The sequence below is a fragment of the Kogia breviceps genome, chromosome 3, assembly GCF_026419965.1.
Source record: "Kogia breviceps isolate mKogBre1 chromosome 3, mKogBre1 haplotype 1, whole genome shotgun sequence".
NCBI classification, from domain to species: Eukaryota; Metazoa; Chordata; class Mammalia; order Artiodactyla; family Physeteridae; genus Kogia; species Kogia breviceps.
The window spans coordinates 145,017,048-145,035,414 of NC_081312.1; the positions used below are offsets into that span (position 1 = coordinate 145,017,048).

An 18,367-nucleotide genomic window follows, 5' to 3' on the forward strand; every position below is an offset into this window, starting at 1 on the left:
TACAAGCTTGTAACATAAATAAAAATTCTTCTCAAAAAAAAAAAAAGAAAAATTCAAAGTACAATGAATGAAAACCAGCAGAAACAGCATAATAAATAGAGGTACAAAGTATTCGGATATAAGAACTATCAGACATAAATCTTAAAACCCTCTATTCCTTCTGTGTTTGAAGAAAGGAAAGTTTGGAATTTTTTCTAGAGAATAGGTATAAAATAGACCGCAAATGACCAATTAGAAATTGCAAGAAAGAAAAAAATACATACTAACCACAATAAAAAATGTAATGGATGTGCTTATCAGCCAATTCTAGCTAGTGGAAGAAAAAAATAAATGAATCAAAAAATAAGTTAGAATAAATTATCCAGGGACTCCCCTGGTGGTGCAGTGGTTAAGAATCCACCTGCCAATGCAGGGGACACAGGTTTGAGCCCTGGTCCAGGAAGATCCCACATGCCGCAGAGCAACTTAGCCCATGTGCCACAACTACAGAAGTCCCCCTGCCTAGAGCCCATGCTCCGCAACAAGACAAGCCACCACAATAAGAAGCACACACACCGCAATGAAGAGTAGCCCCCACTCGCTGCAACTAGAGAAAGCCCGCACGCAGCAAGGAAGACCCGACACAGCCAAAAATAAATAAAATAAATTTTAAAAAATTATCCAGAATGCAGCATATAAGATAAAAAAACATAAAATTTTGAATGAAACATTAAAAAACACGGGGATAGAGTGACAAGGTCTAATAAACATTTATCAGAATTCCAGGAGAAAGGAAAGAGAGGGTGGACAGAGGCAAAATTTTAAAAAATCATGACCATGGCTAAGAATTTTCCAGAACTGATGAATGACAGCAATCTACAGAGTCAAATAGAATAAGATAAATAAAAAGAAATCACAATCTAGGTATATCATAGTGAAAATGCAGAACACCAAAGATAGAATCTTAAAGGAAGCTAGATGTGAAATATCACCTTAAAGATCAGCTGTTATACTTATGACTTATTTTTCAACAGTAACAATGGAAGCCAGAAGACAGTAGAATATCTTTAAATGTTGTTAAAGGAAATAATTGCCAACCTAGGCTTCCATGTACCAAGAGAAAACAGTTTTGAGACTAAAGGCAACTTCTAAAGGCTGTATTTCAGGTAAAAGGAAAGTAATCTCAAATAGAAGGTCTGAGATACAATAAGGAATAAAGAACAAAAATGGTGGACATAATAGGTAAATCTAAATGAGAAACAATAACATCTTGTGAAATTTTAAAAATTACAACATAGAATTTTAAAATTCAACAACATGTAAGTGGAGATGGGAAAATAATGTGTTCTAAGAAATTTGTATTGTGCTGGAGGAGAGCAAAGGTATTGATTACACTTTGATAAGTTAGGTATAAATTTTTAAATTTCTAGTGTCACTATTAAGAGAAGAGAAACTTGATGTATAAATTCCAAACTAGAAAAAAGTTTAAATAATATTAAATTTTTTAAGAAGTCAAAAAGAAGGCAAGAAAGGAGAGAGAAAGAAACAGAAAAGTGAGACAAGTAGAAATCACAGATAAAATGACAGATTTAAACCCAAATATGACAGGAATTGCCTGACATAGACTTCATGCTCTACAAAAAGAAAGATTCAGGCTGGATAAAATAACACAATATAACTGTATGACATTTACAAGAAACATGTCTAAAACAATAAATTTAAATTAAAAAATGGAAAAAGATATACCATGCAAATACTAAACTCCTTCCTAAAAACCTATTGTAGCTGTTGCTATGTTAATATCAAACAAATAAAATGCCGAGACAGAAAACATTACTGGAGATAAAAAAGATCATTTCATAATGAAAAAGGTACAACTGGCCAGGACGATATAAACCTTTTTAATTTGTATAATCCTAATAATATAGTCTCAAAATTTCTAAAGGAAAAATTTGCCAAACAACAGGCACACAAAAATAAGTATATAGAAGACTTGAATAAAATAAAGAAAATTGACCTAAACCAAGGATTAATGTAAAACACACACTTTTTTTCCCACGTGCACATGAAACATTAAGTCTCAACAAATCTAATATGGTTAAAATTATATAGAATTGTTTTAATTAATAGATTTTATTTTTTTGAGTCATTTTAGGTTTACAGAAAAACTGAGTGGAAAGTAGAGACTTCCCATAAACTCCCTCAGCCTACTCCCTCACCACCCAGTTTCTGCTATTACTAACTTTTTTTAAAAAATCAACACATCCATCACCCCACAGCTGTCATTTTTTTGTGTAGTCCTATTATTTTAGAGGATATGAATGGTTTTGGTTTTATTAAATGCCCTTTTGGCATCTGTTGAGATGACTGTGATTTATTTATACAAAGACTGTGACTTATTTATACAATGTATCACAGGAAAAGTTTCCTAATGTTGAATCTTGATTTCTTTCCTGGGATAAATCTCTTTGGTCTGGGAGATTAAAAATACAATTGTTGCTTTCTCTTTCTCACATTCTGTTTAGCATTTTTTGCACCTACATGAATGAGAAGGATTAGTAACAATGATTTGAGAGTGGTAACTTAGAATGAGAGAACATCAACATTTAAAGGAGCAGGTAGTCTCTCAACTTAAGCCAGAAATGCCTTTTATTATAAATGAAAACCAACTGATAATCTGAAAAAAAAGTATCCTGTGAATTTGATTAGCATGAACCCATATCATCTCATCATCTGTGGATGAATCAAATTACTCAATCTGTAGTTCTTAGGGGGGAAATACTGTACTGGGGTAGAAGTATAAAGCATCATAGCCATGAAAACTGCCTGCATGCAGTCGGCCACACCAATTCTCACAAGTTCCTAGGTCAAAGACCTTATTTTCAAAGGGCAAAAATATTACAAAATTACTTCATTATATAGATACCACAGTTTTCTTTTGCTTTTCAGTTATTTTGACTACCTGAGGATTTAAACCCATATACTAACCTCTGTTAACTAATATCTTTTGGGGAATTTTCTTTTCATTTGCCTTAAAAGGGTTCTATTTTTCCCTTTCCCATTCTGTGACACAAATATCTTTAAAGGCTTATTAAGCATTTAGGAACCCTTATATTCAGAAACACCAGCACAGTAATGCTGAAGGTAATATGCAAGTAACTCAGATGTCATTTAACCTGTTCAGTGCAGTTCAGTGCAAGTTTTCTATCACACACACAATAACTTTCTTACCAATCATTAAAAAAAAAATCCATGGAGTACCTCTGAACTCAAAATAATCAAACATAAATCAAATTAAGTCCTTCTGAAGCTATAAAGGACAACTTTGTTTTGGTTTCTGGTTTAACTCACTGACTGATACCCCAACACAAAACTTTGGTTGAAATTACTTCAGCAGATCTATGACAAGCATTAGTTATTCATGTGGCTTTGCAATAATGTTGGTTTTTCTAATTAATGTTCACTCTTAGGCATAAAATCTGCATTGAGAATTTAAATGATTCAGCCAGGAACTGACAAAAGTGGAAATCATTCCCAGCTCCGATGATTCTGTTACATCTCTCTTCAGATAACTTTATTCAGAACAACAGCGCTATGAAATTTAAAATATCCTAATGGAGTTATGTTCTTTTGTATCTTTCTTGTGGACAATGTTTCTTTTTCTTATAAATCTACTAGAAAATGGTTAAAGTAGGCATAACCTTGCTTTTATTTGTAGCAGCCACAATCATACATTATTTAACTTGGCTCATGTAATTTATTCCTTATGCACAGAAATTACATCTATCATTACCACCCCCCCATCTTTGCCTTTGGGTAGAATATTCAGAAGATAAAAGGGGGTTATTTATCCCTTCTGGTAAAATTATTCCTGCATAAGAACATGTGTATTTTCAAGACTTACACAATGTGAGGATTTAACAATAAAATAAATAACATCCTTCATCTCCCTAACACCAAAGGTAATTCCCACAAAGCCAGCTAAAGTTGTTAGTAAGGATCATAGGGAGGAAATGCCTCCAAATTATCTCTCAATTTTTATAGCACATTTCTGCTTTTCTGTACACAAATTTAATATTTCAGAGACATCTGCTTCATGTTAATATAATTACATTAAGAAAAATGTTCTGTTATTTGTAAATAAAGCAAAAGAATAAGTACATACCTTTTTCATGTGTTGACTGAAAAAAAATGCACCACTAAAAGTTGAGAATTATGTTTTATTCAGCAGACTTACTGAGAACTTCAGCCCAGGATACAGCCTCTCAGATAGTTCTGAGGGACTGTTCCAAAGAGGAAAGGGAGGAGCCAGGATATATAGGAATTTTTGCACAAAAAAACCCCCCTCAAAACCCAGGTAGTCTAACATCAAAAGACTGCTGCTAATCGAAGAAAAAACAGACATCTCAAGTTAATGATTTTAGCACTTTTCTAGGTGGACTCCCAACCACTGTGCCACCAGGGAAGCCCCTAAGCTTTTATCTTAAGAAAGTAGAAAACTTATATGAACAGACCAAGGAGCTAGTATAACAAAAACAAAACAGAAAAAAACAAAGGTGGAGGATATTTCCAATATGGTTTCGAGATGTATTACAAATAATCAAATAATCAAGATTGTGATATTGGTGAAAGAACAGACACATAGATCAATGGAACCAAGTAATCCAAAAATAGAACCATAGCTAACTGGTTTTCAACAAAATTGCAAAGGCAATTCAATAAAGAAAGGATGTCATACTTTCAACAAACAGCATGGAAAAGTTGGACATCCATTTCAAAAACAAAACTAAATCTCAGCCCATAATATAGACCATAAACAAAAAGTAAGTCAAATGAGCTACAGATATATGAAAAATCTAAAGCTATAAAACAAATACAATAAAATACAGGATAAAGTCTTTGTGACCTTAGGTCATGCAAATATCTCATAGACAGATTTCTTACTCAAAAATTTATGAACCATAAAAGAAAAAATTGATACATCAAAATTCAAAATTTCAGGTTTTCAAAAGACCATGGTAAGAAAATAAAAGAAAAGTAACAGACTGGGACAGAAATATTTCAATAACACCTATCAGCTAAAGTCTCGTGTCCTGAATATATTAAGAACTCTAAAAACTTGATAAGAAGAAAACAGAAATCCTGGAAAAAAACTTGGTGAAAGATCTGAGCAGATACTTTATCAAAAAAGACATATGCGGGCTTCCCTGGTGGCGCAGTGGTTGAGAGTTCGCCTGCCGATGCAGGGGTCACGGGTTCGTGCCCCGGTCCGGGAGGATCCCGCATGCCGCGGAGCGGCTTGGCCCGTGGGCCATGGCCGCTGAGCCTGCGCGTCAGGAGCCTATGCTCCGTGACGGAAGAGGTCACAGCAGTGAGAGGTCTGCATACCACACACAAAAAAAGACATATGGAATATCGAATCATTACGTTATACACCTGAAACTAATATAATTTTATATGTCAATTATAGCTTAATAAAATAAGTATTAAATAATAAAAACAAAACAAAGCAACTTATGGATGACAAATAAGCACATAAAAAGATAATTTACATCAGTAATTTTTAGAAAAATGCAAATTAAAATCACAATGAGGTATCACTACACACCTATTAAAATGACCAAAAAACCCAACAACACCCAGGGTTGATGAAGATGTGAAATTTTTATACATTATTGGTAGGAATTTAAAAACTGTATGACTAGTTTGGAAATGAGTTTTCAGTTTCTTAGTTATCAATGAACTGTTGACTGATCATATGACACAGCAATCCAACTCCTAGGTACTTACCAAGTAAAAAGGAAAACATACATTCACACAAAAACCTGTATAAGAATGTTCCTAGCATATCTATTCAAAATTGCCAAAAATTGGTAGCAAGTTAAATGCATTACTACTAATAGTCAAAAAGTGGGAATAACTCAAATGTTTTTCAATTGGTGGGTGAATGGGGAAAGATTGGCTGAAAAGGGACACAGGCACAATTCTGGGAATGACAAAAGTACAATATACAGGCTTACCTCATTTTACTGTGCTTCACTTTATTGTACTTCACAGATACTGCATTTTGTTTTACAAATTGCAGGTTGTGGCAACCCTGCACTGAGCAAGTCTCTTAGTGCTGTTTCTCCAATAGCATTTGCTCACTTCATTTCTCTCTGTCACACTTTGGAAATTCTTCAAATATTTCAAACTTTTCCATTATTTGTATATCTGTCATGGTGTTTTGTAATCAGTGATCTGTAATCAGTGATCTTTGATTTACTACTGTAATTTTTTGGGGCACCATGAACTACAACCATGTAAGAGAGCAAAATTAATCAATAAATATGTACGTTCTGCCTGCTCCACTGACCTGTGTTTCCCCCATCTTTCTCCCTCTCCTCAGGCTTCCCTGTTCCCAAAGACACAACAATCTTAAACTTAGGCCAAATAATAACCCTACAATGTCCCATAAGTGTTCAAGTGAAAGGAAGAGTCATATATCTCTCACTTAAAATCAAAAGCTGGAAATTATTAAGCTAAGTGAGGAAGGCACATAGAGAGCTGAGATTGGCCCAAAGCTAGGCCTCTTGTATCAAACAGTTAACCAAGTTGCAAATGCAAAGGAAAGTTCTGGAAGGAAATTAAGATTGCTACTCCAGTGAACACATGAATGATAGGACAGCAAAACAACCTTATTGCTGATATGGCGAAAGCTTGAGTGGTCTGCATAGAAGATTAAATCAGCTACAACATTCTCTTCAGCTGAAGCCTAATCCAGAATAAGAACCCAACTCTCTTCAATTCTGTGAAGGCTGGGAGAGGTGAGGAAGCTGCAGAAGAAAAGTTTGAAGCTAGCAGAGGTTGGTTCATGAGGTTTCAAGAAAGAAGCCATCTCCATAATATATCGGTACAAGGTGAAGCAGCAAGTGCTGATGTAGAAACTGCAGTAAGTTATCCAGAAGATCTAGCTAAGATCAATACTGAACATGGCTACACTAAATAACAGATTTTCAATGTAGACAAAGTAGCCTTATATTGGAAGAAGATGCCATCTAGGACCTTCGTAGCTAGAGAGGAAAAGTCAATGCCTGGCTTCAAAGCTTCAAAGGACAGGCTGACTCTCTCATTACACGCTAACGCAGCTGGTGACTTTAAGCTGAAGCCAATGCTCATTTATCATTCTGAAAATCCTAGGGTCCTTAAAATTATGCTAAATCTTCTCTGCCTGTGCTCTATAAATGGAACAACAAAGCCTGGACAGCAGTACATCTGTTGACAACATGGTTTACTGAATATTTTAAGCCCACTGTTAAGACCTACTGCTCAGAAAAAAAGATTCCTTTCAAAATATTACTGCTCATTGTTTTCATGCCTGCTAATGCAACATCCATACTTTATCCATTGATCAAGGAGTCATTTCAACTTTCAAGTCTTATTCTTAAAGAAATATATTTTGTAAGGCTATAGATGCCATAGATAGTGATTCCTAGGATGGATCTGGACAAAGTAAATTGAAAACCTTCTGGAAAGGATTCACCATTCTAGATGCCATTAAGAACATTAAGCGTTCATGGTAAGAGGTCAAAATATCAACATTAACAGGAGTTGAAAGAAGTTGATTCCAATCCTCATGGATGACTTGGAGGGTTCAAGACTTCAATAGAGGAAGTAACTGCAAATGTGGTGGAAACAGCAAGAGAACTAGCATTAGACATGGAGCCTGAAGATGTGAGTGAATTTATGCAATCTCATGATAAAACTTTAACGGATGAGGAGTGGCTTCTTACGGATAAGCAAAGTGGTTTCTTGAGATGGAATCTACTCCTGGTGAAGATGCTATGAAGATGCAGTGGCAGAGTTTGAGAGGACTGACTCTAATTTCGAAAGAAGTCCTACCTCCTGTGGGTAAAATGCCATCGAACAGCATTGCATGCTACAGAGAAATGTTTGTGAAAGCAAGAGCTTACTGATGCAGCAGACTTTGTTTCTGTCTTAGTTTAAGAAATTGCCATAGCCACCCCAACCTTCAGCAACCACCACCCTGATCAGTCAGCAGCATCAACACTGAGGCAAGACCCTCCAGCAGCAAAAAGATTATGACTTTCTGAAAGCTCAGGTGATGGTTAATATTTTTTAGCAGTAAAGTATTATTTAATTAAAATATATACTTTTTTTAAAAAAGACAATGCTATTTCACATTTAATGGACTACAGTGTAGTATATACAACTTTTATATGCACTGGGAAAGCAAATCTCTAAGCTATGCCTGCATCTTGACTGTGATGGTAGGCACAAAACTTTATGCATTTTTCAAAAGTCATAGAACTATATAGTAAAAATGGTGAGTATCTCACCATTTTTATTCAGATATACCTCAGTAAAGAGGTATTTAAGGAAAACTAGTAAAGAAGTAATACAGAATAATAAAATAATCCTAAAAAATAGGAAAGAAGGAAAAAAGAAAGAACAGATGAGAGAAATTTTAAATATAAGCAAGTCAGTTATATGACTAATTATATGAAATGCAAATGGACTAAACCCTTCAATTAAAAGGCAAAGATTTCCAGACTGGATTTAAAAAAACAACTCAAGCGTGTGCTGTTACACTTTAAATATAGGTACACAGAATGAAACCAAAATAATGGAAATAAACATCATACAAACTGTAAAGTAAAGGAAGCTTGTGTGGTAATATTAGTAAGAGATAAGGTAAACTTTAAGGCAAGAAGTGTACTAGAGATAAAGGGTGGCATTTCCTAAGACAAAAGGGTCAATTCAACATGAATACACAGCAATCCTGAGTTTTTATATCTAAAATAACATAGTTTCAAACAAGGTAATAAAACAAAAAAGGAGAAATAGACATAACCCCAATCTTAGTTTAATACACCTATCTCTGGTGTGTTAGACTAAAAAAAGAAAACTAAGTTATATAGACTCTTAGAACAAAATTATTAAAAAATTTAACCTACCTGATATATATGTGTGTGTGTGTGTGTGTGTGTGTGTGTGTGTGTGTGTGTGTGTGTGTGTGTGTGTGTAGGACACTACACTAAGCAACTGGAGAATACACATTCTACAAAATATTTACCAAAATGCACTATATGGTATACATAAAACAAGTCTGAAAAATCTTCAAAAAACTAAATTCACATAGGGTATGTTCTCAGGCTATGGTGGAATAAAACTAGAAATCAATTAATAGGTAACTAGAAAATTTGATAATGTTTAGAAGTTAACCAACATTCTTCTAAATAACCCAGCAGTCAGGAAAGCACAATGAAAATTAGATATTGAAAATAAAACACACTAAAATTTATGGGATATGGCTAAAATGGTGTGTGCTGGTTATTATTTACTGCCTTTCAGTTCTAAGTTCCACCAATAGGCTGCTTTGTGAAAATGGGTTTGGGTCCTTTAAATATTTCCCCTTGCCAACTGGCACTTTGCCATTAGAGGGCACTATAAATACATTGCAGGAGGAAAAAGTTTTTGCTTCCTGGTTCTGGGGTGCCTGCTGTGCAAGCTTCTCCAGGATGCATTACTTTCCCCTACACTAGACTTCTGCAGTGCACAGTGGCCAGCAGCACCTAGCAGCCAGCAGCTTCCCTGGATATGCCTGGGGCATATCCCTCAGGCAGTTTTGTAGCAAAGGGCCTCCAGTGAGATATCTCCCTGTGAAGTCTTCCCTGGCACCCCACAGGGTGGATTTCCAGCATATTTAAGCAGGATGGCACCACAGTAACCTTTCTGCCATCTAGTGAGCCACACTGTGCCTTCTAAAGAAAGGTCTGGATCTCAGGCCTCAGTGGGCCTCTTCCTTGGTGTGCTATCTCAGCTCTGGGGGGTACTAGCTTTTCCCTATATCTACTATTCCTATATTCTTTTGAATCCTCTTTAATTCTTGCTAACCAATCCCTCATTACTGCCATCCCCTGGTATTGTTAATAATTCCTTATATTAAAATCTTTCTGTTGAAATTACTGTGTGATTTCTCTCTCCTGATTGGACCTGTTGATTCACAGTGCTTAGGAGAAAAATGACTTTCAATGCATATATTGGAAAAAAATTAAAAATCAACTTCTAAGTTACCATCTCAAGAAGTTAGGAAAAGAATGAAAAATAGAAGGAAATTAATAAAAGTGAAAACATAAATTGAAAAAACAGTAAGCTCACATACATAGACAAAAATCAACAGAATCAAAAATTTGTTCTGTCATAATATCTATAGACTTAATAAACTCATAGAAAGACCAATCAAGAAAAAGAAAGTATAAACTATTAATATCAAAATGAAAGGGAGATATCACTGCAGATCCTACAGACATAAAAAGATAATACAGGGTTATGATACATAGTTTTATATAAATAAATTTAACAAACTAAATAAAACTGATGATTTTCTTTAAAATCACAAGTTATCTAAATTGACACAAGAAAAAAAAATTTAATCTGGATAATTGTTAAATATATTAAATCTAGAGGGGTCCAGATCAAGATGGCAGATAGGAAGATTCTGAGCTCACCACCTCCCATGGACACACCAAAACAACAACTACATATAGAACTACTATCTCTGAGAATAACCTGATGACCTGCAGAATGGGTTTTCTACAACTAAGGATAGAAAGAAAAGGCCACATCAAGACAGGTAGAAGGGGCAGAGACATGGTCTAGTCAGAATCCACACCCCAAGTGCTGAGACCCACAAGTGGGAAAGGTATTACAACCACAGAGGTTCCCCCTGAGGAGTATGGGGTCTGAGCACCATGGGCATCTCCACAACCCAGAAAATCTGCACCAGGAAGATGAGCCCCCATAACATCCAGCTTTGAAAACCAGCAAGGCTCACCAGGAGACCTGGCAGGCTTTGGAAAACCAAGACTCTGCTCCTGAAGAGCTCATGCAAAGACTCACTCACTCTGATACCCAGCACAGAGGCAGCAGCTTGAAAAGCACCTGGGTCACACAAGGAGATTCAATGACTAATTTTAGGGCATATGCTGGAGAGGCAGGTATCTGGTGGAACTTTCTCTGGGGATGGAAGTGCTGATGGGCACCATCTTTTTTTTTTTAGCTCTCTTTCTACCTAGCTGGCCCAGGGCTGGTAGGCACAATTTCTGTCACTCTCCATCAACCTAGCTAATGCCATGTGTCCTGCCCTGGCATTCCCCTGAGGACCCATCTACCAAGCCTGCCAGCCACTGGCCAGCCCCTCCAAAGTGGCTCCCACCTCGCCCCACTTAGTGGGTACCCTGGCTGGCACTGGCACACCTCCAAAGCAGATCCCACTCCAGGGGGACAGCCACACCTCACTTGGCCAGCCTTAGCACTACTCCAAAGCAGCTACCACTCTGGGGGGCAGCCCTGCACACCAGCATGACTACAGAAGTCACAGCCAGACACAGCCGGTGTACCAGGGGACACTGTGTACCAGTGTAACAGTACAGTGTACCAGTGTACCAGGGGACAGCCCCACTCACCAGTGTGTCTGCAACAATCAGGGCCCAACCACAACGGGAGAGTGCACACAGCCCACAGAGGGAATACTCCTGGAGGCTCTGGTGACCAGGGGGATTGCACTATTGGGCCCCACAAAACACTTTCTACATAGGCTGCGCTTTCAAGACCAGGAGATGTAACTGATATACCTAATAAAGAAACAAACACAGAAAGCTAGGCAAAATAGGAGACAAAGCCATACCTCCAAATGAAAGAATAAGACAAAACCTCAGAAATAGAACTAAACAAAATGGAAATAAGGAATTTACCAGAGACTATAAAGTAATAGTCATAAATATGTTCACCAAACTCGAGAGAAGAATGGATGAACTCAATGAGACCTTCAACAAAGATAGAAAATATAAAAAAGAACCAGCAGAACTGAATAATACAAAAATGTAAATGAAAAATACACTAAAGGGAATTAATAGCACATTAGAGGATACAGACGAACAGATCAGCAATCTGGAAGACAAGGTAGTGGAAATCGCCCAATTACGCCAGCAAAAAGAAAAAAGCACTAAAACAAACAAACAAAAATAAGATAGTTTAAGGGACCTCTGAGACTACATTAGGTGTATAAATGTACAAACAAGACTACTGTACCCAACAAGATTATTATTCAGCATAAAAGGAGAGATAAAGAGTTTCCCAGACAAGTAAAAGCTGAAGGAGTTCATCGCCATTAAACCAGCCTTACAAGAAACGTTAAAGGGACTTCTTAAATGGAAAAGAAAAGGCCAAAACTAGAAACAAGAAAATTATGAAAGAAAAAGTATTATTAGTAAAAACAAACACACAGTAATGATAGCGGATCAACCACTGATAAAGCTAGTATGAAGGTTAAAAGACAAAAGTAGTAAAATCATCTATCTAAAATAATTAGGGACTTCCCTGGTGGTCCAGTGGTAAGGAATCTGCCTTCCAAGGCAAGTTCCATCCCTGGTTGGGGAACTAAGATGCCACATGCCATGGGGCAACTAAGCCCACGCGCGGCAACTACTGAGCTTATGTGCCTCAACAAGAGAGCCCATGTGCCGCAACTACAGAGCCCATGTGCCCTGGAGCCTGCACGCCACAACTAGAGAGAAAACCCACATGTCACAACTAGAGAGAAGCCCACGTGCCACAATTAGAGAGAAGCCTGCTCACTGCAACAGAGTCTGAGCGCTGTGGCGGAAGATCCCACATGCCCCTACAACGATCCCAAGTGCCGCAACTGAGACTCAAGGCAGCCAAAGAAATAAAGTAAAATAAATAAATTTAAAAATAAAATAATTAGTTAAGCAATACAAAAAATAAAAAGGTGTAAAATATGACATCCAAAACATAAAACATTGGAAGGGGGGAGTAAAAAATGTAGCATTTTTAGAAGCATTCAAACTTAAGTGACCATCAAATTAAAATAGATTGAAATATACATTGGTTTTTATATATGAACCTCATGGTAACCACAAACCACAAACCTATAACAGTTACACAAAAAATAAAGAAAGGGATCCAGACATAACACTAAAGAGAGTCATCAAACCATGAGGGAAGAGAGCAAAAAAAGAAGGAAGAAATAGAGAAAAACTACAAAAATGACCAGAATACAAGTAACAAAACGGTAATAAGTACGTATCTAACTAAGAATATTTACTTAAAATGTAAATAAATTCTCCAATCAAAAGACATGGGTGATTGAATGGATTAAAGAAAAAAAAAGAAGACCCATATATATGCTGCCTACAAGAGACTTACTTTAGATGAAAAGATGCAGACTGAAAGTGAAGGGATAAAAAAAGATATTCCATGCAAATGGAAATGAGAAGAAAGTTGGGGTAGCAATACTTATATCAGACAAAATAAACTTTAAAACCCAGATGGTAACAAGAGACAAAGAAGGGTATTACATAATGACAAAGGGATCAATCCAACAAGGTGACATAACACTTGTAACTATCTATGCACCCAACATAGGAGCCCCTAAACACATAAAGCAAATATTAACAGACATAAAAGGAAAAGTTGACTGTAGTGCAGTAATAGTAGGGGACCTAAACACCACACTTACATCAGTGGACAGATCATTCAGACAGAAAATCAATAAGGAAACATTGACCTTAAATGAAATATTAGACCAGATGTACTTAACAGATATATGTAGAACTTTCCACCCCCAAACAGCAGACTACACATTCTTCTCAAGAGCACCTTGAACATTCTCTAGGATAGATCACATGTTAGACCACAAAACAAGTCTCAATAAATTTAGGATGACTGAAATTATAACGAGCATCTTTTCTGACCATAACACTATGAGACTAGAAATGAATTACAAGAAGAAAACTAGGAAAAAAACACAAATACATAGATGCTAACCAACATGCTTCTAAGCAACCAATGAGTCAATGAAGAAATCAAAAAGGCAATAAAAAAATTCCTTAAGACAAATGAAGGAAACACAATGTTCCAAAATCAATGGGACACAGCAAAAGCAGTTCTAAGAGGGAAATTTATAGCAATACAGGCCTACCTCAGGAAATAAGAAAAATCTCAAATAAACAACCTAAATTTACACCCAAAGGAACTAGCAAAGAAGAACAAACAAACCCCAAAGTTAGTATTGTAGAAGGAAGACAATAATAAAGATCAGAGTTGAAATAAATAAATTAGAGATTGAATACAAGAGAAAAAAATCAATGAAACTAAGAGCCGATTCTTTGAAAATATAAACAAAAGTGATAAACCTTTAGCCAGACTCATTCAAGGAGAGAGACAGAATTCAAATAAATAAAATCAGAAAGAAGAGAGAAGTACAACTTAGACCTCAGAAATAAAAAAGATTGTAAGACATTACTATGAACAATTATACACCAACAAATTGGACAACATAGGAGAAACGGATAAATGCCTAGAAGCATACACTCTTCTAAGAATGAGTCAGGAAGAAATATAAAATTTGAATAGACTGTTCACTAGTAATGAATCAGTAATCAAACAACTCCCAACAAAATAAAATGTCCAGGACCAGACAACTTCACAGGTGAATTCCACCAAAGATTTAAAGAAGAGTAAATACCCATCCTTCTCAAACTAATAAAAAAGTTGAAGAGAAATGAATGCTTCCAAATTCATTCTACAAGGCTAGCATTACCTTGATACCCAAACCAGATAAAGAGACTACAAAAAATTTACAGACCTATATCCCTGATGGACATAGATGCAAAAATTCTCAACAAAATATTAACAAACAAAATTCAACAATACACTAAAAGGATCATACACCATGATCAAATGATATTTATTCCAGAGACTTAAGGCTGATTCATTACTTGCAAATCAATCAACATGATACATGACATTAAGAAAACAAAGGATAAAAATAATATGATCATCTGAATAGATGCAGAAAAAACATTTGACAAAATTCAACATTTATTTATGATAAAAACTCTCCAGAAAGTGGGTACAGAGGGAGTTTACCACAACATAATAAAGGCCATATATGACAAACCCACAGCTAACATAATATTCAAGGGTGAAAAGCTGAAAGCTCTTTCTCTAAGATCAGGAACAAGATAAGGGTGCCCATATCATGGGCACTTTTATTCAACATAGTATTGGAAGTCCTAGCCACAGCAATCTGATAAGAAAAAGAAATAAAAGGCGTCCAAATTGGAAAGCAAGAAATAAAACTGTCACTATTTGTAGATGACATGATACTATACAGAAAAAAACCCTAAAACTACCAAAAACTATTAGAACTAATGAATGAATTCAGTAAGACTGCAGGATACAAGATTTCAATATATAGAACTAATGAATGAATTCAGTAAGACTGCAGGATACAAGATTTCAATATATAGAAAAATGTTGCACTGCTATACACTAATAATAAACCACCAGAAACAGAAATTAAGAAAACAATCCCATCTACAACTACAATTGCATGAAAAAGAATAAAACACCTAAGAATACATTTAACCAAGGAGGTGAAAGACCTGTACTCTGAAAACAATAAGACTGTGGATGAAAGAAATTGAAGACAATACAAATAAATGGAAAGATATACTGTCCTAATGGATTGGAAGAATTAATATTATTAAAATGACCATACTACCTAAAGCAACCTACAGATTTAATGCAATCCGTATCAGAATACCAATGGCATTTTTCATAGAACTGAAACAAATAATTGTAAAATTTATATAAAACCACAAAAGACTTTGAATAGCAAAAGCAATTTTAAGAAAGAAGAACAAAGCTGGAGGTATCATGCTCCCTGATTCAAGCTATACTGCAAAACAACTGTAATCAAAACAGTTTGGTACTAGCACAAAAAAAGACATAGATGAATGGAACAGAATAGAGAGCCCAGAAATAAACCCACATTTATATGGCAAATTAATTTACAACAAAGGAGCCAAGAACATAGAGTGGGGAAAGACTGTTTTTAATAAATGGTGTTGGGAAAACTGTTCGGCTATATGGGAAAGAAGGACACTGGATCACTTTCTTACACCATTTACAAAAATAAATTTAAAATGGATTAAAGACCTAAATGTTTGTTCTGAAACCATAAAATTCTTAGAAGAAAATATAGGCAGTACGCTCCTTGATGTTGGTCTTAGCAATATGTTTTTTGGATCTGTCTTCTCAAGTAAGAGCTACAAAAGCAAAAATAATCAGATGGAACTACAACAAACTAAAAAGGTTTTGCACAGAAAGGGAAACCATCAACAAAATGAGAAGGCAACCTACTAAATGGGAGATGATAGTTGCAAAAGGGGTTAATATCCAAAATGTATAAAGAACTCACACAACTCAACATCAAACAAAAACACGTAAAAATTGGGCAGAGGACATGAATAGACATTTTTCCAGGGAAGACATGCAGATGGCCAACAGACATATGAAAACATGCTCAACATCAATAATCATCAGGGAATAGCAACTTAAAAGCACAAGGAGATATTACCTCACATCTGTCAGAATGGCTATTATCAAAAAGACAACACATAATGAATGTTGGCAAAGATCTCACATCTGTCAGAATGGCTATTATCAAAAAGACAACACATAATGAATGTTGGCAAAGATCTCACATCTGTCAGAATGGCTATTATCAAAAAGACAACAAATAATGAATGTTGGCAAAGATGTGGAGAAAAGGCAACCCTCATGCCCCATTGGTAGGAATGTAAATTGGTGCAGCCACTATGGAAAACAGTATGGAGGTTCCTCAAAAAACTAAAAATAGAACTATCATATGATCTAGCAATTTCACCTCTGTGTATTTATCTGAAGAAAATGAAAATATAGTTCAAAAATATATATGTACCCCTATGTTCATTGCAGCATTATTTACAATAGCCAGTGTGGAAATATGGAAGCAATCTAAATGTCCATCTATAGACAAAGGATAAAGAAGATGTGAGATACATATATTATATATATATGTATTTTATATATATATATAACTCAGCCATAGATATATACTCCATGTTATCACTTGCATGTGGAATCTAAAATACAAAACAACCCCTCAGGGGCAAAACTGCCCCTGGTTGAGAACCACTGCTTTTGACAAATTATTAAGGAGCGAGTATCCCATACTCCACTCTGAATCTGAATAACCACTGGCAAGAGATGATGATTCACAGAGACCATTTTAATCTTCTCATTAGTCATTATGATGTTTTTCCTATGCAAAAATAAAACTGACAACATTGCAAAAAATAAAAAAATAAAATAAAATACAAAACAAGTGAATAAACAAAATGAAACAGAAACAGACTCACAGATTCAGAGAACAAACTGGTGGTTATCAGAGGGAAGGGGAGTAGGAGGTTAAGCAAAACAAGTAAAGGGGAATAAGAGGTACAAACTCCTAGATATAAAATAAGCAAATCATAGGGATGTAATGTACAGCATAGGGAATACAGTCAATACTATTGTAATAAATTTGTATGGTGACAGACGGACTTACTGTGGTGATCAGTCTGTAATGTATATAAATGCTGAATCAGTATGTTGTACAACTGAAACTAATACAATATTGTATGTCAATTATACTTCAATTAAAAACTAAAAAGGAAAAAATGGATAAGGTAAAATAAATAAATAATAAAAGAAAGAAATACATTAAATGTGTAACTAAAATCTATCCCAAAGAAAATTCGAGTATAGATGACTTCATTGGTGATTTCTGCCAAACATTTAAAGAAAGAAATAATACCAATCTTGTACAACCTCTTTTAAGGAATAGAGAGACAGCACTTCTTCCTAACTCATTTTATGAGACAAGCATAACCCTGATACAAAAATATACAAGGAAATTACAAGAAAAGAAAACTGCATAAGAGTACTTCTTATTAATTGATACACATTAGTATAAAATATTAGAAAATCAAATCCAGAGAATATATGCCCTACGTCATGACCAAATTCGCTTATTCTAGGAATAAAAAATGGTTTAGGGACTTCCCCAGTGGTCAAGTGGTTAAGACTCCACCTTCCAGTGGAGGCTGTTGGTTTGATCCCTAGCCGGGGAACTAAGATCCCACATGCCACGGGTGTGGCCAAAAATTTTTAAATGGTTTAAATTTTGAAAGTTAATCAATATAATTCACTTATTTAACAAAAAGTGAACTTTAAGGCCATATGATTACCTCAACACATACAAAAAGGCATCCAATTAAATTAACCACTAGTTCATGATAAAAACTCTCAACAAACTAGGAATAGAAGAGAACCTCTTTAATATGATTACGTTTATATATAAAAAGTCTATTGCTCACATATTTAATGGTGAGATGTTGAGTGCTTTCTCCCTGAGTTCAGAACAATTCAAATATATTTGTTTTCATCATTTCTGTTAATTATTGTTCCATACATCCCAATTAGTGCAAAAGGG

At 35.4% G+C, this 18,367-nt stretch overlaps 1 protein-coding gene across 9 annotated transcripts in view; it reads right to left on the reverse strand.

The window, feature by feature from the left end:
• Positions 1–18,367, reverse strand: part of TEX9 (testis expressed 9) — a 205,021-nt gene that overhangs the window by 168,585 nt on the left and 18,069 nt on the right. The window contains exon 1 of one of the 9 annotated variants that reach the window (XM_067029799.1): positions 6,000–6,267. The exons of the other annotated variants lie outside the window; for them this stretch is intronic. Coding sequence (XP_066885900.1) covers positions 6,000–6,004 — 5 coding nt within the window. The 5' untranslated portion in view covers positions 6,005–6,267. Of the gene's footprint in view, positions 1–5,999; positions 6,268–18,367 lie in introns of those variants that run through there. 9 annotated transcript variants of the gene reach the window in all.